Source organism: Lissotriton vulgaris, chromosome 2_1, assembly GCF_964263255.1.
Source record: "Lissotriton vulgaris chromosome 2_1, aLisVul1.2, whole genome shotgun sequence".
In the NCBI taxonomy this organism is placed as follows: domain Eukaryota; kingdom Metazoa; phylum Chordata; class Amphibia; order Caudata; family Salamandridae; genus Lissotriton; species Lissotriton vulgaris.
Window position 1 is genome coordinate 2,041,861,351 of NC_141687.1, and position 27,050 is coordinate 2,041,888,400.

Sequence of the window (27,050 nt, forward strand, 5' to 3'; positions counted from 1 at the left end):
TATTTTTTATTTTTCCGTCTGGTGCGTACACGAATAAATCAGAAGGTTTTCCAACGCGTGAGCTGGCCACATACAGTTGTCCATGTGAGAAGCACGGATTCTCCAAATCTACTCCACACACTTGCAGCGATTGTCCTTGTGCTTTGTTGTTGGTCATTGCAAAAGCGAGTCGCACCGGAAACTGTAAACATTCAGTATTGGAAAGATTATGAGGGCCCTGGGCGGCCGGGGGGGGCCGATATTTAACAATTCCTTTTTTTGCCAGAAACCTTCGCGGGAGTGTACTCAACAACTTCCCAACGTTTCATGGCAATCGGATGAATGGTGTAGTAATGCATAAAGGATAAAAAGACAGACATACATTCGTTTTTATATATAGATAAGAATCCAAATTAATGGTGAAGTTCGATTTTTATCAAGTATATGGGAAGTGTAACTTTTAGAAGGGTACCTTTACTTTTCCTTAAGCGGCTAGAGGTTAGTTTGCATTAGCTCTCCAACCACTGTCAGCCAGTCATTGGCTGGGAATAGGTGTGAAAACTTCTCCCAGAGAAGAGACAATGGCCTGGGAGTGGGACAGTGGTTTCTTCCTCTGCCAGGAAGGCAAGTTGCGGTGGCGCCAGGAACTTCACTAATTTAAAAGGGGCCTGCCCTTGAATGTTTGTTGATGCTTGGAAAGCCCCATCTTTTGTCTCTTTTGTTCGCCTGGCACCAAACCCAGTGTGAGAAAAGCTATCCCTAGAACCAGTTCTGGTTGATGACAGAGGAGGGGAAAAATATTACCCTGGCTACACTTTAGGGTGGGCACACAGACTCTGCACAAGGGGAGAAAGGATTTCCCATCTTGGATTTGGAGAGTAAGGGGCACCATTGGATTGATTGCTGTTGAGTAAACAGGTAGTGCTGAAAAAGTGGGTAGGGTTGTCCCCGGAGCTTTTCTCCACAGGTTTTAAAGTCAGACATCACCTCCACCCACTAGTTGCTGTCAGGCATGAATGTGACACCACAAAACACCTCCTCAGAACTCTCTCTGACCTGTGGGAGATCAGAATATGACTGGACCTGTTGTCTGTGACCTGAGAGTAGCCCTAAAGGATGAGACTTGTTCCTGCTTGTACCAAGGACAAAGAGGTGGACTCTAAGTATCTGTTGGTGGTGACCTGCGCATCCAGAGCACTGTTCTTCAAACTTTTATGCCAAGCCCCAGTCAGAAAAATATTTGGGAACCTCTCACCCCCATACTTTCTAAGGGTTGAATCAAGCCATTGGGAAATGCACTGGGAGGCCAAGCCCTATCCAGCTCCCCTCAACTAAAGGCATCCAGAATTCCTCTGCAAAGTGATATCCTGACCATTCTGTACAATATTTTGTACTGAACAGCATGCATTATCACCCAAATGCAAACTGCAAAGCTCTCACCTAGAAACTTGTACAAAGCGCCATCCAGACCCTCTGCAATCTACCTCACTTCATCTGCTATGTACCACCTAGACTCCACCTGCAAAGACTTGGCCAGGTCCACTTCCACCAAGAACCATTTATACACAGTTTACAAAGGTCCATTCAAGCACCTCTCTACAACAAACCCTTTAGGCTACCTCTTTAATACCTTTTCCAGAACCCTTTTTCAAAACCTCATCCAGATCCCTGTTGACAGCCTCATATAAATCCACCTCTGTTGTGGGGAATATGAATCAAATCAGCAGGGAGCCACTTTTGTGTTCACCGGTTAGTCCCAGGCTGATTAACTCACAGCTGTGAATGGCCTTTAAACCCAGACATTTCTGCCACTTCCCAACTCACTCATAATTCAGCTCTGTTACGCTGATGCAGAGTTGGGAGCGGGGTGGATTGTTGATTTATGAAGGCAGAGGAGGAGAGGGAAGGAACATGGTTTACGTGGTGCTAAAAACAGTTCCTCCACCATCTAACAAATTATTAGACCTAGTTTAAACAGGAGTGAAATGAGAGGAGTGCTGTTTGTAGGATCAAATCACCGACCGCTACTTGTGCCCTTGTGCTTGTAAGCACCACATTTAAGGGTTTAGGGTTCAATGGTTAAAAACAGTGATAGACAATCCACCCCCAAAAGTGCATAATGAGTATGAAACCTAATTCATAGTAGGAAGCTGGCTTCGTATATGGTTTGTTACTAGGTGGTTATACCGTCCACAGAGTTCAGTGGTTCCCTAAAAGTGTACAGGGCTCAATGTAAAACCCAAAGTTTGGGCGAGCAGCCTTAGGCCTAAAACTGGCGGACACCAGTTCGAGTTTGTGTAATACATAAACTCGGTAAGTTTGATCTACGAGTGGGTCATTAGCCTAAATGAAGGCTTTTTAACGACATGCTTGTTTTATAGAGTGGTTCGCTCGTGGGGTGTGTGTGGTTTACGGGAGTCCAAGGCTTGGCCATGGTAGCAGGAGTGTGTTGCATATATCATTACAAAATCACTAATCAAATGATATGAATGAAGATTAGGTGATTGAAGCTAATCACCTGGAGTGTTTGAAGTAAAGAAACCCGGGCTGCAACACCATATAAATGAGTTTTATAATGGAACTTTTGTGAGCATATTTCATTTATTTTGAGTAACACCCTATTTAGAGAAACAAAAATCTAAAGGGATGAGTTGAGTGAAGGGGGACTGAATATGTATCTCTATCATTACTCTTTGCTCTTTTCTAGTGAATGTCTTCCCCGCATTATGGGGTCTAATCTCCACTGAATGATCAGAAGATCTGAAGGAGTACGGATCTGCTAGACCTACTCTAGTCTGGAGGCCCTGTGACCGAACTACGGCAGGGCGATAAGTGGTTCTGATCACGACAGTCCTGATGAAGACCGAAGTGACCTTTTGAGGCACAATTCAAGCGGTCGAAACATGTTAATGTTATGTTATGTTATGTTAAAATGGGACTTTTATAGCGCAACGGCTACTCCAAGGGAGTGTCCCGGCGCTTTTAGCTACAATCATAGGGAGAGCATGAGACATAACAGTAGCAGAAAAGGCCAAAAAAGAAAGATTATCCAGCAAACAACCAGGTCTTCAGGTCTTTCCTGAAAACAAGCAGGTTAGAAGTGTTTCGTAGGGACAACGGTAGCGAGTTCCATATCTGGGGGGCAAGGAAGCTAAAAGATCGGCCGCCTAGCCGAGCCTTTTTAATACGTGGTACCCGCGCCAAAGCCAGGGCTTCTGACCTGAGGGATCGTGCAGGTCGATAGAAGTCCAGCCTTCTCTGAAGATACTTGGCACCATTGCCATGTAAGGCCTTATGGGCAAGAGTCATGGCCTTAAACAGTATCCTCTTCCGCACCGGAAGCCAGTGGAGGGATGCAAGAAGGTTAGAGGCGCTGGTGCGACGATGAAGGCCAAAGATGGCACGTGCAGCGGCGTTCTGGGTAATCTGCAGGCGCTGGAGGAGATATTCAGGCAAGCCAAGATATAAAACATTGGCGTAGTCCAATCTGGACCCTATAAGGGCCTGAACAGTGATCCTCCGATGTTGCTCCGATAGAAGGGGAAAAAACTTGCGCAACATTCTAAGTATCCCAAAACATGTTCCCGTGAGAGTGGAGACCTGGGATTTGAGCGAGAGCTCATTATCGATTTTAATTCCCAGGTTTTTCGCCCACATAGAAGACTGTGTGGGAGGGAACATGTCAGCAGGCCACCATCCTCGCCAATCTGGTTCTGATGGACATCCGAAGAATAGTATTTCGGACTTGTCCGAGTTGCACTTAAGACTGTTCTGTGAAAACCAACTAAAAACAGCCCCAAGGCACTCGCGAATCCCTTCACCATCAAACTCTTCACCCTTGCGACAGGTGAAGAGGAGCTGAGTGTCGTCAGCATAAGAGACGATCCGGGCCCCATAGGACTCCGCTAATGTCGCCAGAGGGGTCATCAAGATGTTAAAGAGAGTGGGGCTCAGAATAGAGCCCTGAGGCACTCCAACTCCCAATGGCGGCATCTCGGCGGATCCGGGTGGGACCCAGACCATCTGGCGGCGGTTGGCCAGAAAGGAAGAAAACCAGTTGATCACCGTCCCCCCTAGCCCGATGTCGCGGAGCCTGGTGAGGAGATCCTCATGGGGGACGGTGTCGAACGCCGCCGACAGATCTAGCATTACTAACAACACCCTGCCTCCCATGTCCAGCACCTCTTTTACGATCTCCGAGACTTCCAAGAGCGCCGTCTCGGTGCTTAAGTTGGAGCGGAATCCCGATTGGGATTCATGGAGTAGATCATTAGACTCCAGAAAGTTGGAAAGCGCGCTATGCACGTGTTTCTCCAAGATCTTGGTGAGTGCTGGAAGGAGCGAGATTGGCCTGTAGTTGGAAGGCACCTCTGGGTCAAGATTGGGCTTCTTAATCAGAGGGATGACCATAGCTTGCTTCCAGGTCTGAGGCAAAAAACCCTCGCTCAAGGAGAGATTGAGAATGGGGTTGGCAATAGGGTTAATGACATCGGCCATTTTTGCCAGAAATTTTGCCGGGCACGGATCTAGAGGTGAGCCCGACTTCAGCAGTGGTAGGAGGAAGTCTTGAGGAACCTCATTTTCTCAATAAGACATTTTCCCATCCTTTTCTTACTTTTAATCCTGATTGGGGTATCAAACTGCGTCTAATAAAGTAACTCTTTCTATTGGCACCCTTAATCAGTTTTAATCACATCCTTACTGAACTTTTTTGTCGCACCATCAGTTAATCCACTAGGTGTTCACTGCAGCTTCTATTACTCATGTGTGTTACTCATTGTACGTATTGACTTATTTGGTTGTATGTCTCTTAGTGTGGAATTTATTATTTTTCCCCCTCCCTAATGCTCCGCCCTGGATGTGGCTACACCAGGGCGTTTGTAGCAGGCCCTATGATGAAGCATGTCATATACCTCGGTATGTGAGTGAGGGCAGTTTTTCCAAATTGGATAATTTTCCCTTGTTGTGTCCTTGTTGTGTACTCTATATACCCCTCTTGTGGGATCATTGGTTTGTACTAGGGGGCCTGGGGTATTGGAGTTTAAACTTTATTGGCCCTCCCCCCTCTTTTGTGTTGATGAGTTTAAGAGCGGCAGCTTAGCCGCAGGGGAGTTAATTTATGTACGGATTGAGCATACACTGTGTTGCCTAACCACTTGGGACTTCCAGTGTAGCCTACGCACCTCCACCTCTACCTCCACTCTTTATATTGCTTCACCTAGGCACGAACCTTTTGGGGTTGAGAGACATTGATTCATAGTGTAACTGCAAACCCTTTTCCCTCCCCCTTTTCCCTTTTGACTCCCCCTTTTCCCTTTTGACTCCCCCTTTTCCCTTTTGACTCCAGACCCATCCTCAATATGGCATTAATTCCAGGTCTTTCGTTTGGGGATGACATTGTTTCTGACATCTTAGCAGGGCCCTCCCTTTTAGGAGACAGTACAGTGACAGCAGTCTTGGCACAAGGGGAAGGTTGGGATACCCTATTGGAACTTAAAAAAACACAGGTCAAAACAATCCTGCATGGGGCAATTCTAACAGAATACCTACGGGTTAATGCAACCCCCAGGGGCCTTTTAGTGACTAACGAACCGCTCATCTTCTTAGAGGATGAGGAATTCCGACGAGATTGGGCTCTGGTGTCCTAGAAATGTACCAGAGATTGTTTGGTTTTAATTATCCGGACAGCCAAACTGCTAGCAGATGCCCTCCTAATTAAAATACAGACAACGGAAGCGGGATTACAAACAGATATTGTAATGACAACGTTCGATCACAAACTGGAACAAATTAATACCGAACTTCCAGAATATAGGGACCACCTGATCCATTCTAAGATCTCTAAACTTCAAAAGGATTTGAAGAATTTCTCCAGAGAGAAGGCATACCCTTATACATCCGCTGAATATGCCAACAGAAGATGGCAGAGGGGAATAGGAGTAACCAACAAGGCCGTCCTCGCCAATATACCACCAGCAGTTCTAGTGAGGGCAGTAATAATGAGTACCAACCTAAGAGAAGAGGGAGAGGGCGAGGAAATTGGCGCGGCCCCAGACCTCCCTTTTTCCAGCAGCCTTTCCAACAATACCCTAACCAGGCTTACAATTGGCCGATGATGGGATACCAACCTCCTGGTCCTTTTCAAAATCAGACCTGTGACAATCAAAAATTTCCAAACCCGAATTCCAGAACCCCCAATTTCAAAATTACCAGGGGCCTTTTTTAGCGAGAGGCCGGGTCAAAGGACGCGGCAAACAGAAAACACCAACACGGGTGAACTGGTCAGATCAAGAACAAGAAATCGCCCAACGGGTGACCAGGTGTATGGCACAGGGAACCGCACCGAGCACGAGCCACGACCCTCTTTAGTGGTGAACTTGTCGTCTCACCCCTTATCTCACATTGGGGAACGGGTTCTGAACAAAGGACTTGGCTTTGTTCCCACCAACTACCCTGACCTGTTCACACTTCGTCAGGATCTTGCCGTCTTCTTCCGCAATCTGAGATTGAGGGTGTTCTTTGAGGATCGGGACCCAAATGAAGGAAACAGTGGTGACACACCATTTCGCCCTAAATCGACGTTCCCACCACAACTGGCGTTGCTCCCTCCACAGATTGCGGCCTTTGAGGAAGCAGTGGTTCATGACTTAGAAACAGCTAACCTCAACCAATCGGGTCATTTCTCCAACATATCTAATTGTGAAAGAAAAGTATTGAGAGATCTGGGGAATAATAAGGAAATCATCCTGAAACCCACAGATAAGGGAGGTGCTACTGTAATTTTGTCCGTAGAGGCTTAGCGTCAAGAATGCACCCGCCTCCTTGCAGACCCCAGAACCTACAAAAGACTCAGAGAGGACCCCACGGAGGAGATCACCAGGGTGATTGTAAGCATTGTGGAAGAGGCGAGGAGTAACGATTGGATCACGGAAAAGGAAGCTGGGTTCCTTGTGAACAAACATCCGAGGGTTCCTCATTTCTACTGCCCTCCGAAGATCCACAAAACAGCAAGACCCCCTCCCGGTAGACCTATTGTCTCCGGGATGGGGTCTTTGCTAGAACCTCTCTCGCAATTTTGCTACTTCTTCTTGAAGCCGATGGTACAGCGCTTACCCACCTACCTAAGGGACACCCTGAACATTTTAAACCTGATGAAAGGCATACCATTCGATCCTGACCATGAATTCTTGATAGGGCTTGATATAGAGGCCCTCTATACGACCATTCCACAGTTGGAAACACTCAGGGTCTTAGAATCTTCCCTTTTTGAAAGGAGTTGGCCATATGAAACCCCACAGGCCTTTATTTTACACCTGGCTGAAATAGCTCTCACCAAAAACTTTTTTGAGTTTGAGGGGGGGGCTATATCTTCAAACCCATGGCACTTCCATGGGGAGCGTTTTTGCCCCTAGCCTTGCGGGACTTTATGTTGGGGCTTTAGAAGAACTTACAGTGCTGAATACCAGTGGTCCATGGACGAACAACCTGAGGTTGTGGAGACCTTATATAGATGACGTCTTATTGATATGGAGGGGCGAGAGAACATCTGTTGACCTTTTTCTTGACTGGCTCAATGCCCAGAATCCGTTCCTCCATTTCACTTCGACCATCACTAAGACCAACCTACCGTTCCTGGACCTGGTTATTGAACCTAGTGGCGGTACCCTAAAAACAAAGGTCTTTCATAAACCTACCGACAAGAACGCTCTACTGGCATTCGAGAGCTTCCATCCGCGCTCCCTACGGGAGAATTTACCAGTAGGACAATTTTTCCGTATCCGCCGCAATTGCTCTGAAAAAGATGATTTTACTGAGGAAGCAGAAGCCCTGACTACGAGATTACAACAGAGGGGATACCCAACACGAGTCATCTAGAAACCCCGCAAAAGAGCGTTTAATGCCAACCGGGACGCTCTGCTGTCTAAGAACTTGAGACCCCAAACTAAGAAACCGGTGTTTGTATCCACCTTTAACACCGCATCACACCAAATTAAAAAGTTGGTTCTGAAGAATTGGAAGATACTCAATACAGGGGATATGAACGTAGAGACACCTCTCTTTTCTTTCAGACGCAGTCAGAACTTGAAGGATCTTCTCATACACACCAGACCCAGGGACCTGGGGCTAACGAGAGAATACTACTGTGACAGGTTTACCCAAACTGATCGGACACACACGTTGCGGTTCATGTAGTGTCTGCCACTTGACTAACAACTCTACTTCCATTGATCTAGGGCTCCACACTCCCTGGGAACAGAGATCTCACACCAATTGTAATTCCCAGGGAGTGATCTACTTGCTAACTTGCCCTTGTCAAAAAAAGTATGTAGGGATGACCAGCAGAAAAGTGCGCACAAGAATCACGGAACATCGGAGCACAATAAGATGTGGCAAGACAAACACGAAACTCACTGCCCACTTTTTTGAAACTGTACACAGTATAGAAGACCTCAGATGGATCGTGATAGAGAAGGTAAAACCTGGAAGACATCAAACAGATGACCAAAGGGTGTTACTCCAGCGAGAACAACGGTGGGTGTACCACCTGAGAAGCCACCTAGTGGGACTAAACAATGACATTCCATGGCATGCATTGGGAAGACAATAAACATAACACTTTGATGTAATACTCCCTTGATCATCGTCTTATTAGTAACAACTGAAGACATTCTCTATACACTAGGCTTTTGGGGAACTTCTGGTGCTTATTCCCTTTCATCAAGTATGGCTTTCAGTAGATTCCTGCTGTGGTTAGGTTCTACCATTTATATTGTTTTATGTTATCGTCATAACAATATTATTATCGTAGACAGGACTGCCGGATGTGCCCTTTGGTTTGTTTTGGCTTCGACGAGAGTGACTATTCCAAGAGGACTGTACCATTGAACATCTGCCCCACTTGGTTGGCCAGCCCTTATGAAATACTCCTCTTGGGACACCTAATAGAATAAAGCCACACTACTGGTATAATCCTTTGCTGGTACTCATGGTTAGTCACGAACCTTGAGCATGAGCATACCTCCTTTACAACCCCCCTCGTGGGGATGATTGTTCTGTCCTGGTGAAGCACTATGAAGTATTCCCATTAATCATCCCCCATTCCTCCGAGCCCTGGAGTACCTATATTGATTGGTAATGCCCCTTCACATCATTTACGCATTAGTTTTGAATGCGGGTCCAGACACTCGGGGTTTGGGGTAATATGACTTTAAATTATCGAATGACGGGCTCTCTCGATATCAACTTATCACATAACAGTCTCGTTGAACTTTACCGTGCGAGCAATCTTTTTTTTTTTTTTTTTTTTTTTTTTGTTGAAAACCTTTATTTATCAAATGCACAATACACAGCGTCTGCCTACAACCCATTCGGGCCGGCCGCTATGACAAGACAGCGAATCATAAACCACATTACGCTGCGGAAAAGGCCATATATCGCTCCATTACGGTGTAGTGGCATAAAACATCATATAAAGGATACTGAAGGTTCAATTTTTGTAATTTTGACGAAGTCAAACAAACAACAGAAACAGATACATGGTAACAGCAATATCAAGTTCGTGGGAGGGGAGGAAGGCGGGAAATCGATATATAAGAATGGAAGCAGTTCTACTAGGGGAGGGAGACAATGAAAGGAGTGTTAAGAATGGACGCTGATTAAGGGAACGTCAATTATGGGGATGAGGGAATGGTTTCAGTGTAATCAAGTGGCGGGGTACAGATGTCACCACAGTATTCGTTCCATTGCGCCCAGATTCTACCCCATTTCTTAGGACGACCCCGAGCCTCATAAACTGTCTTCTCCCGAAACATGCACCAATCCATGTTATCTTTCCAGGCACTAAGTCCAGGTGGTCTGTGGGAGCCCCAGAGCTGCGCTATGTCCCTCTTGGCAACCATGTTGCCCAGGGTGATCCAAAAGGTCTGAGCGGCCGTACAATCCGTAGGCTCCCATACATTAAGCAGGCAGCGCCTCGCCTCAGGAAGGAGGGGGACCCCAGTGACTCGCCCCATCACATCATGCACCCTAGACCAGAAAGCAGAAATAACCGGACATTCCCACAGAATATGAAGAAAGGTGCCATTCATACCACAGCCACGCCTACACAATCCATCAGTTGTGAGCCCCATTCGTACCAGACGCATACCAGTCCCATAAACTCGTCGGAGGATCTTCAATTGCACAAAACGGAGCCGAGCCGGAATAGCCACCTCCTTAGGGGAGGAAATCGCCATTTGCCAGTCTTCGTCATCCAATTCGAGACCATCTGCTACCCAGGAGGCCCGAAGCTTCACCAGAAGGTCAGCCCTAGTGTTAATGAGTTTTTTGTAAATGAAGGAAATCGTACTATCCGGGACATGGCCGTCAAGAATACGATCTTCCAGCGGGGACGACTGGGGGATTTCCGTCCCGGGGGGAAAGGCAGAGAGCAGGGCGGCCGCACCTGAAGGTAACGAAAATACTCCTTGTCATCCAGTTGATACTCTACCTTCAGGGCCTCAAAGGATTTTACTGTGCCTCTGGCCCAAAGATCCTCCACCTTGCTAATACCAATCATATCCCATCTGTCAAACCCTTTCGTCCGCCACAGGTTACCCAGCCGTTCAGAATCATACATCGGGGTCATACGTGTCAATCTATCGCTCCAGCCTGTAGCCACAGTCGCATCCTTCCAGGCACGCACGGCACACTTCGTAGGTCCAGTCAGGAGCCGGAGTGGTGCCTTCGAATATAAGGCTCTATTGAAGTTGCCGCCCGGCAACAGGAGTTTATCCATAGCGAAAGCGGGAGTGGGTCCTGGAGAATACGTCACATGGTTAATCGCACTTAATTGCGAGGCCCAATAATAACGTCTAATGTCAGGCAGAGCAATACCGCCATCGTACCATGGGAGCGTGAGTTTTGATAGGGAGATACGGGCTCGTCCGTCTCAAATTAACTGTCTCTTAAGGCCTTCAACCTCGCGGAAATAACGGGAGGGAACAGGATCGAAAAAGTTCTGTAAGGCATATAAAAACCTGGGGAGGGACATCATTTTAAAAAGTGCCGCTCGTCCCAATGGAGACAAGGGCAAATCACGCCACCTTCGTACAGCCTGCTTGAGGCGACGAAGAGGAGCGTAAAGATTACGATCATAGCGCACTGAGGAGTCCATGGAAATGAAAATTCCCAAATATTTAAAGCCATCCTCTGCCACCTTGATCGGGAATCTACGAGGCAGCGGAGACAACACCCCCGCGATAACATAGACACACGATTTGGTCCAGTTAATAACAAGCCCGGAGTTCTTACCAAAGGAGGTGAGAACATCGAAGAGCACGTTTAGAGACTTCTGAGGTGAGGTGAAATAAAGAAGGATATCGTCAGTGTAGAGTGAGACGCGATCCTCCAGATCCGGTGTCCACCGGATCCCTTTAATCGAGGGCTCCCAGCGAAGCCACGCTGCAAGGGGTTCCAATGCCAATGCGAAGAGAAGTGGAGAGAGCGGGCACCCCTGACGGGTGCCACGTCCCAATGGAAATGAATCAGAACCTCTGCCGTTCACCACAACTTGGGCTAACGGTTGCTCATATAGGAGCCGCACCCATGCAATGAAGCTAGGACCAAAGCCAAACTTGGAGAGGGCCGCCCACAAATATGGCCACTCAATGGTGTCGAAGGCCATTGTGGCATCCAGGGAGGCCACTACTGCAGGCTCAGTGAGAGCCTCAGCTCTCGCGAGAACGCTGTGGAGTCTACGGAGATTAAGAGCTGTGTTTCGATGGGGAATAAAACCGGACTGATCCGGATGGATCAAGTCGCAGATTACAGACAATAGACGATTAGCCAGGACTTTGGCCAGAATTTTAGGCTCGGCGTTGAGCAACGAGATGGGGCGATAAGAGGTGCATCGGTCACGAGGCTTGCCATCCTTGTAGATGACCACTATGGTAGCCAAGCGTTGTTCGGAAGGAAGGACGCCCGCCTCAAATGCATCAAGAAACATAGTGCGCAAATGGGCAACCATTTTGTCCGGTCGCAGTTTGTAAAGCTCGATAGGCAAACCATTGGGCCCCATCGCTTTGCCCGATCGCAAGGGCCTAATGGCAATAGCGATCTCGTCCACCGTGATAGGAGCCTCCAGGGCTAATCTATCCTCCTCCGAGACGCAAGGTAGTGCAATGTCGCGCAAAAGCAAACAGGAGTCAGCCTCATCACGGTCACTCACTGATCTGTAAACCGTTCGGAAATAATCCACAAAACATTCAACGATCTCCCCCGGATCAGTCACACATTCACCATTCTCACGGGTAATAACGGGCACCACACGGTTCAGTCTCGCAGCCTTGTCCAACCACGCCAGGAGCCTACTAGCCTTGTCACCCACATCGTAAAGACGGCCTAGCTGATTCATACGCATCACCTTATCAGCATCCGTCACCAAGGCTCTATAATCTGCCTGCTTCAGTTCTAAGGAGTGCAAAAGTGCAGGTGTATCATCTCCACCCAACCCACTTTCGAGCGTAGTTATTTCGGCCTCAAGAGCCGACACAGCCTCCCTCCTAGTCTTCCTATCAGCTGCAAAGAGGGACAACGCAGAACCCCGTATAACGGTTTTAAAAGCCTCCCACAAAGTCGTAGGGGAAGCGACCGAACCCACATTCTCATCAAAATAACAATCGATCGCCTTAACCAAATTCGAGCGAAGCTGAGGATTCCTAAAGTGCCAGGGGGGAACAGGAGGGACTCTACTTCCAGAAAAGCCTCCCACCGAAACCTCGAGTAACAGGGGGGAGTGGTCAGAAATACCCCTAGGGAGATGCCGGATCCCACGCAGCAAGGAGGAGTTAGCAGTTAGCATCAAAAATAATCAATCCTCGAGAGGCTGCCATGAGCACCAGAGTGAAAGGTGTACTGAGTTTGTGTGGGGTATAACATCCGCCAAACATCCACCAACCCGAAGGTCTCAGTCAAGTCAGTCAGCCACATCTGGGACAATGGCAGAACCCTAGGGGGCAGCCGGTTACACTCGCCCGACATTACCGAATTGAAATCCCCACCTATGATCAGGAGACCATCCGGAAGCCCTAGAAGAGTCCTACCAAGGTCAGCATAAGTGGTAGCCTGCAGTCCCGGGGGAACATAAACAGCAACAATTACAATCAGCCTCCCCTCCCATCTCCCCGAGACAGCAGCATATCGACCCCGATCATCAAGGGTGACATCTATTTCAAGAGCCAAGGAGGATTTCACCATTATACCAACCCCTCGGGAACCAGATGTAAAGCCAGCGTGAGCCACAAGTCGATAACCTCGGCGGTCAAGAGCTTTACAGGCATTGCCTATCAAGTGGGTTTCCTGGAGTAAAACAACATCGGGGGAATGACGTCTGATAAATTGTAGCACACTACCACGTTTAATCCTATCCCCCAGACCATTAACGTTCCAAGACGGCACTTTCATGTCACCCCCCCCCCCCCCCCCCATTCCAGTAAGACTCCCAAACCACCCCCTCCCAGAATCTCAAAGCAAGGATACATGCAGCGATACGGTACCATGTGAAAAAGAAAACATAGAACACAAAACACAACCAAGACCCTACCCCCCACCCCCCAACCAAGAACCCGTTACAACACCCCCCACCCTGCACCCCTGCTGACTCATGAGCCACCCCAAACTGCAGTGTGCCTGTCCCCCCTTCCAAAATCTACACAAAGAACCCCTGAGGAGGAAGGGAGAGACTACCCCAACCCGCCCCACCCCTGGGCCTAAGAGTGAAAGCATATAAAAATACTCTGCAAAAAGTTACGACCCATAATCGAACCTCAGGACCCAAAGTCATTCCCGCGCCGTTGCGCCTCCCTCCGCGCCTCCGGGGCCTCCGCTCTCGGCGTCGTCCTTTGGCAATGAGTCCAGCCAGTCACTGACACTGTCCGGTTGATCGAAAAAGAAAGCACGTTCCCTGTACTCGATACGTAGGCGAGCGGGGAACAGCATCGCATATTTAAGTCCCAAGTCTCTCAGGCGACGTTTCACTCCCAGGAATTCGGATCGTTGCCGCTGCACTTGAGGAGTAAAGTCAGGGTAGATAGAAATGGAGCTGTTCTCATATTTCAGCGGGCCGTGCTTGCGAGAGGCCTGAAGAATGGCGTCCCTGTCCCGAAAGTGAAATAGCCTAGCAATAATAGGCCTCGGGGGAGCCCCCGGCTTGACCTGTCCACCCGGGAAGCGGTACGCACGCTCGACCGCAAAGAACTTACTAAGGCCTGCGGGAGCAAGTTTGGCAACAATTAATTCCTCGACCAGTAAATCGATCGAAGCAGCACCACTGTCCTCCGGTACCCCGACCAGACGGATGTTGTTCCGTCGGGCCCTGTTATCGTACTCCTCCATACATCTGGCCAGCAGATCATGCGACGACCGCAGATTCCCGATCTCCGATTGCGCTTCAGCCATGTCAGTCATCAGACTGGTAGCTTTAAGGTCCAATGCTTTGACTCTCTCATTAGTTTTAGCCAAGTCGGCTCGAATAAGGGTAACATCCACCGCCACCGTGTCTATCTTGGACACGATGGCCTCGTATTGTTGACCCATATCTGCCTTGAGTCCTGTAATGGCGGCCATTAGGTCCTGAAGGGACACCTCCGATTTGGCCATCATGTCCGTCCTCGGGTCCTCAATACTGTGGCTGGCAGCGCTGGGGAGCCTCTTGGCTGAGTATAACGATCTATCACGTTAGACTGGACTGATCCCCCACGATTGGTGACTTTCCTGCGCTTCTCCAGCTCGGGTTTCATCGCCATGTTGGAATCAGCAGCCCGTTGGGTCTTGCCGGGCGCGATAAAATGGCAGCGACCCTCCGGATTCCGAAAATCGCAATCTCACGAAAAATCACAGACCGCTGGTCCGGGGCTGTGATGAGGACGTATAGCTGGGTAGACCACCAAAGCCAGGAGTGCAGATTAGGTCCTAGGCAGTCAGTTCGATGACGGAATAGAAACCGAAAGTGAAAGTGACAACACCACCGGTTGAGCAGATGCCAGGCGGCCGTTGTTGTTGAATTACTGCTCGGCCATCCAAAGCAGCAGAGTCCCCGGTCCCGTCCGGAGCTAGGCCAGAAAACTTAGGACGACGTAGGGATGGTTCCCGAAGTCCGATCTCGGCCCCCAAAAGTGCAGCAGCATCAGCAAGAGTAGTACTTCAAAAGCCCATCAAAGTAACCAGGATTTCGGAAGGATAGATCAATAAGGGCGGCGCGGGTCTCGGGACCTCTCTGCTCACGCGACCATCTTGGATGCCCGCGTAGCTCCTCACTTCGTGGGAGCAATCTTGATCATGGATATTCATTGACCTTGTCCATGGGGGATAACGGTGTGTGCTTTGTAGACCAGCCCTCCGTGTCTTTGTGATTAAGATGACAGATTGGCGATAGTCGGGCACTACATTTCCCGACAGTACCCAAATGATTACTACGTCTCACGTCATGACGTCTTTGCGCGTGTGACGTCCGTCGGCAGGGGCGGAGTAGGAAATGGTTCTTCCTCTTTTTTCAGTAAATACCCAACCTGACACCGCGTTCCCCATCTACGCAGTGCTCCAAGGTACAGGAACTTTCGGCAGGGCTAGCCTCAGAGAACGGTAAGGAGGACGGGTGAGGGTTGCATAGACCGGCTCCTCGATTTGAGATTAGAGCGATGCCGGTACAGCAGAAGGATTGACTCTAAATATCCTCTACGCTCTATTCCTTCATAGATTGTGTTCTTAGGGAGACCCTCCTGGCGGACACCAGTTTGAGTTTGTGTAATACATAAACTCGGTAAGTTTGATCTACGAGTGGGTCATTAACCTAAATGAAGGCTTTTTAACAACGTTCCTGTTTTATAGTGTGGTTCACTCGTGGCGCGTGTGTGGGTTCACGGGAGTCCAAGGCTTGGCCATGGTAGCAGGAGTGTGTTGCATATATCATTACAAAATCACTAATCGAATGACATGAATGAAGATTAAGTGATTGAAGCTAATCACCTGGAGTGTTTGAAGTAAAGAAACCCGGGCTGCAACACCATATAAATGAGTTTTATAATGGAACTTTTGTGAGCATATTTAATTTATTTTGAGTAACACCCTATTTAGAGAAACAAAAATCTAAAGGGATGAGTTGAGTTAATGGGAACTGAATATGTATCTCTATCATTACTCTTAGCTCTTTTCTAGTGAATGTCTTCCCCGCATTATGGGGTCTAATCTCCACTGAATGATCAGAAGATCTGGAGGAGTACGGATCTGCTAGACCTACTCTAGTCTGGAGGTCCTGTGACCGAACTACGGCAGGGCGAAAAGTGGTTCTGATCGCGACAGCCCTGATGAAGACCGAAGTGACCTTTTGAGGCACAATTCAAGCGGTCAAAACATGTTGACTTCAGCAGTGGTAGGAGCGAAGTCTTGAGGAACCTCATTTTCTCAATAAGAAATTTTCCCATCCTTTTCTTACTTTTAATCCTGATAGGGGTATCAAACTGCGTCTAATAAAGTAACTCTATTGGCACCCTTAATCAGTTTTAATCACATCCTTCCTGCACTTTATTGTCGCACCATCAGTTAATCCACTAGGTGTTCACTGCACGTTCTATTACTCATGTGTGTTACTCATTGTACGTATTGACTTATTTGGTTGTATGTCTCGTAGTGTGGAATTTATTATTTTTCCCCCTCCCTAATGCTCCGCCCTGGATATTGCTACACCAGGGCGTTTGTAGCAGGCCCTATGATGAAGCATGTCACATACCTCGGTATGTGAGTGAGGGCAGTTTTTCCAAATTGGATAATTTTCCCTTGTTGTGTCCTTGTTGTGTACTCTATATACCCCTCTTGTGGGATCATTGGTTTGTACTAGGGGGCCTGGGGTATTGGAGTTTAAACTTTATTGGCCCTCCCCCCTCTTTTGTGTTGATGAGACATTTATTGCACATCATTGACCAATAATGGACACACGACTCAAGAAGGAGATTCACACCAATTTTAGAAAAATAAGCTTTCTTGGAACTTTATTTGAAGACCATGATCTTCGCAATAAGGCAAGTACGTTTTAAAAAATATATATTTTTGAGTTTCAAAAGTCGACATTTGGTGCAAAATCTGAACAGTTCAATGTTATCCTATGGGGAAAACAATAATGCGGTTAAACAAGTATGTATCACAGTTACAGTCTTCAGGACCAAAGGTTAGCAACGGGCAAAGGTCAGGTAAGTAGCAAAACTGCACCACCAGCGGCTCCGGGCAGCCGGTTGCAGAGGTCAAAATTAGAGTTCGGCCCAATGCATTTCATTGGAGACTGGGGGTGCTCGAAGACACACTACTTGCAGGTAAGTAAATCAGTTGCAGGGGCCAAGCTTTGGGAGTTAGGGTAAGCACAGGGGAGGCACCAAGCAGCACCAAACAAACGCCTCCCGTGGCACAAGGACGGCTGCGTGCAGGGTGCATTTTCAGCTTTGTACGCCCATGCTCTTCAGAGAGGATTCTGTTGTTGACAAACTGGCTGCAGGCATTGCATGGAGGTTGCAGAAGAGAGACCGATGATAGCAGAGGTAAGCAGAGATGTAGGGGGTTCATAGGCGCAGTCTGTTCAGCTCACCAAGGCCCAGGGGCTTCAGGTGCAGTGGTGCCTTTCGACGTCTGAGTCTTCTTACAGGAGCCGTTTATGGTTAGGGGGAGCCTCTGGATTCACACTGCAAGTGCCATCGGTGAAACCAGCAGAGGTCAGCCAATGTTGCACTGGAGGTCAGGATCGCTGGGTAGACTTCACTGGACAGGTGAGCCACTCAGACTCGGGCCAGGGCGTCAGGTGCACAGTGAGCAGGAGTCGCGGTGTCAACTGGATTCTGTAACCCTTGGAGTAGATTTCTTCTGTACAGGTCCCCTTCCCACAGGCGATTGGAGTCTTTTTCAAAGGCAACAGTTATCCCAGGGTTTTCAGAGGTCGCTGGCTGCAGGACAGGTCTCCTTTTGGTCGCTGGCTCTTCGAAGCTGGAGACAGGCCGGGAGGGCTGGGGCCAAGGCAGTCATCATCTTCAGGCTGCTCTACAGGGTAAGCTTCAGGGATGTCATCCTTCTTCTTAGGTCATCATAGATCTAGTTTCCAGGTCTGGGGGAGCCACTTAATTCTAAATTTAGGGGCGTTTTAGGGGAGCAGCAGGTAGGGCCAAGGGCACCATACATGGGGTAACTACACCCTCAATTATGCCACACTCCTGTGGGAGGGGCATAGCCCTAGCCCTGAATGGAGGGGTCTCCCTATCTTCAAGGTGGCGTGGACTGAAAGATGTGCTTCACCTCGCCTTCAACACCTTAGGGATGGAGTTAGCAGAGATGGGCACACCTCCTATTTTTCAAGGTTTTCCTGCTGTTTTTCCCCCCAAAGTGGGGGTGTAAACCAGGGGTTGCCACCTACTGCTAGCAGCAGAGGCTGAGGGTTGCACTACAAAGGCAGCAGGCCTTTAAAGCTTCTCCCTCAAGCACTGACCTATCCTGGGGGAAGAGGTGTTACACCTCTACCCAGGATGTGCATTAGTTCTGGTTCAAGAGAGCAGAGTGTTGGAAAGTGGGTTATTGGTAGGGGCAAATGTAGGTCTGCCACTGGCAATAAGGCCACTAAAACATGATAGGACTCAGCATACGTCTTAGAAAATGATTCCTATGCTCAACCCTTGGTAACTTGACTGCGAGCAGACAGGCTTAACTTCAGACAGGTATGTAAAGCATTTAAAAACACAATTTCAGTAAATAATGATGTCACAACACAATCAAAATCCAACACCAATTTATAAAAATAGGAAATATTTTTATCTTTAAAATGACACCAAAATAACAAAAATCCAATGTAGGGAACCAGAGATATGAATTTACAAAGATTTCTCCTCGAGGCCCCTCGAAGCTCCCAGCCAGTCCGGATTCGGTGAGGGTTTGCCGGCTTAACTTGTGACGAGGTTCCGGTCAACTTTCCTGGAGCAGATGTAGAAATGTTTTCAAGATCGCTTCAGCGGGGCAACCCAGAAATCCAGGCCGGCACGCGATGGAAGGCAGGCGGCTTGGCTGGCCAGGTTGAGTTGGTCCCTCTGTGGAACTTTTTTTTCAAAGTTGGTCCAAGATTCTTGAACCTTTTACTAACGTTCCTCAAAGGGTCCCAAAATGTCTCAAACTCACTCTAGGGTCTGGAAGCTCCAAGATGGTCCTTGATCATTGAGGATTTCCGGTCCCACAATCCACTGGTACAAAACCCTTACAAATCCACTGATGGTTGTCCGAGGTGTAGATTTAGTTGGTGATGTTCCAGATGAGCTCTTTTAACCTGTAGCTTTTGGGTAGTCCACTCTTTACTTCTTTTTCAGCAAGATAATCCACAGGGCTGTAGTTTCAGATGGTGCAGTCTTCAGAGGTCAGGCCTTAGAAATCTTTGCACAGCAAAACTTCTCAACAGGGCACTTGTTCCTTCAGTAAGTTTTAGCAGCAGATCTGGAGGACTCTGCCCCTCTCAGATACTTATTCCTAGTTTTCTGGGTCAGGCAGTAGGTCACTCCTGAATGGGAGCAGGGTAACTCTTCCAAGATATGACTACATCCTGTAGCGTGTGGCATTATTTTGTCCCAGAGTGCATCAAATCTTCCAAATCCATAATGGCTGATTTTCCAGCAAGGATGTAAGAGCTGGCTAAACAAACCTCTAGAATGGCTAATTTACTTACTATCCCCCCTGCATCTGCTCATACCTTCCTTAATCCTACCATCTGCTTAAGGTGGGAAGTTCAGAGCAGTAAATGATGCTGGTCTCTACTCTCCTCTTTGAAGAACATTGTTTACAACGCCTCCCCCTGGGCTGACAATCCTATGGAACAGCACACTTCCCTGCCAGGTTAACCCAGGGGCTCTTTATCACCTCTTCAAGGCAGCCTGGCTAGTCCAGTTAACTCTGACCAATCAGGGCAGACCACTGGAAGGCTGATTTAGGACTTACAAACAAGAAAGTCTTATAACTTCTTGTATGTACACTTTAGGAGAAATTCAACAATATGTTATTGTTGGATGTATTAATACCATTCTGGGAAGTCTTTGAATGGCATTTCTATCCCTCTCCTATCAAGAGTTCTTAATCAATAACGTCCTACCATGTTAACCTATGTAACAGGATTTGCGTTGGGAAAAATGACTTTGGCCATTTTTCCAGCACCAGGACTTACGAAAACATATTTTATAAGTACTTGTCTTATATCTACAGGAACCCCACCCCATGTGCAACTAGGGGAGACTTTAGGGGTTCTGAATCTGTAGACATATTGCAGATTCTCCCTCCATGGTGCTCCTAGCATCAAAGTCGAATTTAAGCAGCACTTTACCACAATGTGGAGAGTGAAATGTGAAATGTCACTTTACCCAGGCATATAAAAACTCATTTTATAAGGTTGTACCTTATAAATACCTGACTCCCCACCCGGGATAGCTAGGGGAGACTCTGGGGGTCCCTAATATGCCAAAACATGGTAGGATATCCATTTTGTAAGTGCCCCAAACACCAAAGTCGAGTTTGGGCACAATGTAACTTTTAAAAGCAGTTCTGGCACCCAGGGTTGTTTTTAAACTGACCTCAGGCTTTCAGCAGTGCACACATGCAAGTGCGAAAAAGGCTGCTGGCCTCTAAACTGCCATGCTCCAGGGTACTGGGGACTTCTAGGTAGTTTCAATCCACCCCGTCCTATTATATACTAGGGGCCTGTAGGGTGGCATGCCAATCACAGGAGTACTCCACCATACCAATGTGTACCCTAGTGCATGTAGGTGTTGTAACTGTATTCTAATGTGTCTCTTTCAGCATAGCACTACCCCTGGGCCTGGTTAGGCAGAGCCCAAGGTCAGTCAGAGTCCGTTACCACTAGTATCAGTCAGCAAAAAGTTGGGGCGGTGCCCATGGCACAGGATGACTTTGCAACACAGAGGCTCTACACTCAGGGATCCAGAAACATGTCTGTGTGTGGCAGGCTGCCTAAAACCTGTCCGTGCACAAACCAGGGTTGGTAGGTTTTCAAGGGGCACCTCTGAGGTGCCCGCGGAGTACATGAGTTAATAAATCTCACACTGGATTTAGTGTGGATTCATTACAAGGAGCTGTTTTGTTGCAAATACTCCTGGTTTCAGTGGAGCCATCATGGTGATGGGGGAACTCAAGTTGTTGCATTTCCAGCCCAGGTACTTCTTGTGGCTTCCCTGACTAAGTATTTTAGGGGCATATCTACTCATGCAGAGATGCCCTCACCTGTGGTATAGAGCATGTTGACTTTGTATTTTGTTTTACCTCACGAGGGCATGCAGGCTCCAAGGACAGTGGCATGGTCCTAGTGATGGGGTTCTAGAGGACCCTCTTAAGCTTTCAGGCCCTAGGTACCCAGGGTCCCACTTACTAGGAACTTATAAGGGGGAGATGTATCAATTGTGAACATGTTTTAGGGAAGAAGCACTGGCACAGAGGACGTGGTTTGCAGGGACCTTGTGCACTACAATTGAAACCACATCAAAACTAGCCAAAAAGCGGGGGCTAACCATGTCAAAAGAGGCACTTTCTCACAGCTGCACTGAAAGTTGATGCCCTGGGCATTGGCCCAGCTTGCCCATGCAACAGGTGGGCCCTGCAAGTCACTCTCTTCTTTAAAAACACACATCCAGAAACTCCTCACTGAAATCTCCATCTGCTCTCCCCTCTGGAAACCCCAATCCATCCTTGTTTAGAAATGCCTGTCCATCTACTATTGTTGAAAGACAAGCTCAGTTCCCCTCTTTATGTTCCTGCACCCCGATAAAAATACCCATTGAGTCCTAAAAGCTAAATATATATGCCCTATTACAAAGTCTTATCCAGTCCCCTCCTTTAAAGCCATAACCAGTGTCCCTTTTTAAAGTCATTGTTGCCAAGATTCCCAGGTCCATACACAACTAGCTGGCTCCAGACCCGATTTTTCGTCCGTATTCTCAGCGTTGTAGTCCTGGTTGTATACCGAATTAACAAGATTAAAAGTCCAGTCGAGCAATTCCAGTGGTGTAGCTATCAGTAGTGCTATAGGTGCAGAGACACCAGGGCCCATAGACCTCAGGAACCCATTAAACTCTGATTAATACAGTGTTGAAACAAATTACAGTCTCAGTAGCTGGAGGCTGGGGTTGTATGTTCCTCACATGCTTAAGGGCCCCTGGCACCTTAGCTATGCCACTGATAAGTTATCATGCATGCAGTTGACAAACTTGGCAGGGCTGCAAAGCACTCTCCACCCAGTAAAAAGCCACACTCACCCACTTCAGAGAACCATTTCTCTTCATGCACCATCCAAAGCCCCACCTTCAATCCATACAAATTGGAGTTCTCAGCTCATTAACACAGCGACAAATTCCTAAAACGTCCAAGTGATTAGTACAAAACAGACTGAAAAGTCTGCACACAGCTACAGATGTTTTGGAACGCGGCTACAATTTCAGCAGCAGCCCACTCAAGGAGGATTTTGCTTCTCAAAGTGACAGTCACTTTCTGCTTTGCGACTTTGAAACAATTTTTTTACTTTTTGACTTCCAGACATTTACTGGGACCAATCCACTTGGTGAATCCCACCAGGGCTCTATTGCTATCGGCATCAAATGACGCAAAGGCACTGTTTCCGTAGACCTTCATTGGCGCTTTGAAGTTTTTGGCACTACTTTCACTTACACTAAAAAAGAAATCCTATCTCTGGTTGTTATGTTGTTAGTTTGGTCTCGCTTCAATCACAACAATGTTCTCTTTATTTTAAAATTGGTTGTGGAATATTTGTTTGTTTTGTGTGCTTTTTTTCTTACTATGTATACACTGCTTAAATACTTATCACATAGCTTGACTACTTTGTGTCACATTATGAGGGATTGAGCACCAGTTTATTTTATCAAATTTTTGTGACATCTAGCAAGCGGTTGCCTAATCATTTGAGGTGGATACTTGTCCACCCAGAAAATTATTCACATTCCTACAGCTGCGCAAGTTGATGTATGGAAGGCAGACATTAATGAAAATGGAAAGTAGCCTAAACTCTCCTGCTAATTTTTAATATGTTTTTTTAGTTATGGATCATTTGTGGTGTATGTTTAAACAAATGAATTTGTGATATTATTATTATTTCTGTTGCTTAGCTGAAGGAACTGCTCTTAAAAGAAAAAGAAGAGACTATCAGAACCCTGATGGAGAAACACCAAAATGAGCTAGCCACTGCAAGGAGCCAGTGGGTCAAAGACAAAGAAGCTGAACTGAAGCGGGAGGTTGAAGCACAAGTGGCAATCGCCGAAACACTTTGGCAGGTGGAACAGAAAAAGGTTGTTTTTTATTCTGGAACTCAGTAACTTTAATTTTTCAGTTTTAGGGCCTGCAATACTACAGGCAAAACACTTCTTTATGAAAGACTGGTTACAAAAAATGTTTTGTCTAGATGGCTTTGGGAAATCCTGCACAACAAATCCTCCTTATTTGAATTCTGCTATTTTGTTACACTGATGCCACCAATCAAATTAAAAAATGATTAAATGGAAATGCCCAGTAATGAGATCTTACATCTCTGACATTATACATTCCTGCTTTCTTCTGCACTCAGTCTGAACAATTTTAAAGCTTTTTCCTGCTGCACTTAGCTTTCAGAATAGCATCTGATTATATGTCATTTTCCAACTAACCAAGTCATATATATAAAGTCTGTTGACTACAGTAAGACTCACTGGCCAATTTAGTTGAGACCGAGCACATCTCCATTTTATACATCAGCTGCATGAACATAGCTTTATGGCTGATGTCTATTTGCCAAGTTCATTTATGAGGTCAAATAAGGTTCAACCTTGCAAACATCCATTGTACATCTACCCAGTCCAAATTACTAACAATCTCATTAAACTGTGTCCTTGTACACAATGCAAATCAGTATTAGTTGCACAGGTGGTTAAGATAAGTGGCTTGTAATTTCAGTCGGATGATCAACTGCAGTAAGCATATACTGCACAACTGAATGGGAAAATAACCTCCAATTTATTAGTAGAGTTAGGGGTAATATATGCCCCCAGTACAAAGAAAACTTGCCAAGAATGTTACTATCCTACGAAGGAAATTAAAAATGCTTTTAAACAAAGTCAAGAGGAACTGAACCCACTTAGGGTTTATTAAGAGGACTATATGTTCCAGCATGCCTTTCTGCACTTTACAGCAATACTTTACGTAAGGACATGCTCTGCCAGGAAAATAAAGGAAGGACTGGCCGTTCCTTTTGACATTAAGAAGCAAGCCCCTGATGAGCATCATACAAAGCCTCATATTGCTAAACTTTGAAAACGTTTGCACACATTTTTATACTGGAACCACTGTCAGTAGTGCAGTCAGAGAAGAGCGCTCACCCTAATAATAAAGGCTGTCAATTAATGAACCATAAAACAAGTTTGAACAGCATAAACATATGGACAAAAATATTACCTTAGCGGCCGACAGTGCCCTTCTCTGATCCATAATGTGGTACTGCAAACTGACAGCCAAAGGGATTGTGCTGCAGGGGATTGGGCCTATTTGTCCCAAGGACAAAATACAAATGTAAACTTGTTGCCCTTGACTCCAAATAATATTTCCTGGGCGTCTGGCTATAGGAATTCCATATCCCTGCCTGGAGCCTCTACCGTGAGGTCCTATTCTCTGCACTCCTTCCGGACTCCTGATATCAGGATAGCCATCCCAGATCCTCTGTCTCTATTTTGCCACCACTAGGCAGTTATATCAGGTTGCTTCAGGGTTCAGCCTCCTGTGAGACCTCCTGCCGCACTTCTTCTATTGGAGCTTCTGGCTGCTTAAGGTGTGATACCAATGCTTCCCACGCACTGGCTGCCTCTAACAATTTCTCAATTCCATTTCGTCTGGCCTCCCTCCTTCTTACCGCCCCCTTGTACCTTGCCCAAAGCACAAACTCCCTCTTCCACCTACCCATGTGGGGATCTCCACATGCCTTCCAGTGGCTGGTGATGTCCCTTTTGCTAATATAAGACCCAGGTCCTGAAATGTACTTGTTAACTTATTCTTAGAGGTGTGGGGGAATCTGTGCAGCAGCCAGTATCCCGGAGTGCTGATCACTTCTTTCTCCGTTACATCCGAAAGGATTGCAGTCACCTCCACCAGAAACTCCCTATCTCCGTACAGCTCCAGAACATGTGAAGAAACTCCGCCCCTTCCTCCCCACAGCGGGGACAAGCCGATGTTCTTATGTTAAAGTGCCTGTTAATATGCCCTGGGGTGAGGTATGCACTATGAAGTACATAGAAGTTCACTAATTGGAATCTAGTATTTCTAGTGTTCTTACTGACGCGTTCTATCGATTTCCCCCATGCTTTCTCATCTATGGGTTCCCCCAGGTCTTCTTCCCATCGCTGCTGTAACTTATTCAGGGCAGGGAGTGTCACCACACTGAGCCTCCTGTATAGGCTAGTGACTGCTTTAAATGTCCCTGCTGCCTATACCACATACTGGCACCCCTCAGATAGAGACGGTTCAGATAATCCACTCCACCATTGTTTACGTATTGCTCCTGTTAAGGAAGTATGCAATAGAAAGTCTCCCCTCCGTAACTCGTATCTCTCCCTAAGTGTATCACAGGGCAGCAGGGTTCCTTCCTCATACAGAATCCCACCTGTGGTTACTCTCCTCTCTCATCCAAGTCTCCAGGTCTCGCTGGTCCACTCTGTGGCAGTGCCATGCATACAACTAATGGAATATCCGGAGCATACAGGCACTTCGTTTTGGACCTCGGTAGGCTTCTAACCCAACATTTGCGAGCCACTCGTAATTCTGTAGTAATTTCCCTTTCCTTAATGGGCAACCGTAACACTACTCTTGAGAGGTGATTCAGACTCGGACTTCCATCCCCCTCTTGTGCAGTCCCCCTTATTTGACTTGCCACCTATTTTGTGAGCCATTGCAACTGGGCAGCATTATAGTAGTATTCAAGGCTGGCGCTGATAACCCCTCCTCCCCCAACCCTCTCTCTTTTTGATCTCATTAATGTCTTCAGGGCCACCCTGCGCCCCACAGAAACTCCGACACCATTGTACGGAGATGTTGAAACATCTCCGCTGGGATCCATACCGGTAGTACCCCGAAGAAATATAGGAAACTCGGAAGTGTCATCATTTTTAGGAGTAATATCCTGCCAGTTAGTGATGAGGGAAGGGTCCCCCAAAAATTGAAGCTGGCCTTCACCCCTCTGATGGCTTTTCCCACGTTGCCCTCTAAAAGGTCCACTCTATCATGGTATATTTAGACCCCCAGGTATGGGAGACATCTGCCTTCTCATTCTACGTCAGCTACCGCCCACAGGTTTTCCTGCCCCTGCGTGGTAGGAAATAGACTCAACTTCCCCCAGTTTACATTAACGCCTGCTACGTTCTCTAGTACCAGCAGCAATTCCCTGGCTCCATCAAGATATTCTCCTGTGTTCCTGAAGAACAGCAGTAAGTCATCTGCATAGAATGCTATATAATGGGTTCGGCCTGCTACCTCCAACCCCTGATACAAGTTTCCTGTCCTGGCTCTAGCAGCCAGTAGCTCCCCAGCCAGGGCGAACAGTAGGGGCGATAAAGGACACCCCTGCCATGTTCCCCTCTGCACCCCATAGCTATCCAAGATGAGTATATCTGTCCTAACTCTGGCATTAGAATTTGTTTATATAACAGGGCAATCCATGCCACAAACTCTGGCCCCAGTTCGAATGCCTGCATCCCCCGGAACAAGTACGGCATTCAAGGCTGTTGAATACCTTCTCTATATCCACTGCAAAGATGGCAGCCTCCTCTCTGCAGTATGTATCTTCTTCTAGCACTCGCAGCAGTCTCTGCATGTTCATTGCCTTGTTTCGAGCTGGTATGAACCCTACTTGGTCCTGGTGTATGAGATCTGTCATATGTGGCAGCAGTCTCGTGGTGGTATAATCAAGATTAAGCATAGATAGGGGCCTGTATGCCGTTTTGTCGGATGCCAGCTTCCCTGGCTTTAACAACGGGACTATTAGAGCCTCCCTT

The 27,050-nt window shown here is 47.2% G+C and overlaps 1 protein-coding gene across 1 annotated transcript in view; it reads left to right on the forward strand.

Annotated features, from left to right (window-relative positions):
- CEP152 (centrosomal protein 152) overlaps window positions 1-27,050 on the forward strand; it is an 804,909-nt gene that overhangs the window by 366,955 nt on the left and 410,904 nt on the right. Inside the window, exon 18 of the mRNA XM_086958276.1 lies at window positions 23,148-23,327. Within this exon, the coding sequence (XP_086814402.1) occupies window positions 23,148-23,327 (180 nt within the window). The remainder of the gene's footprint in view (window positions 1-23,147; window positions 23,328-27,050) is intronic.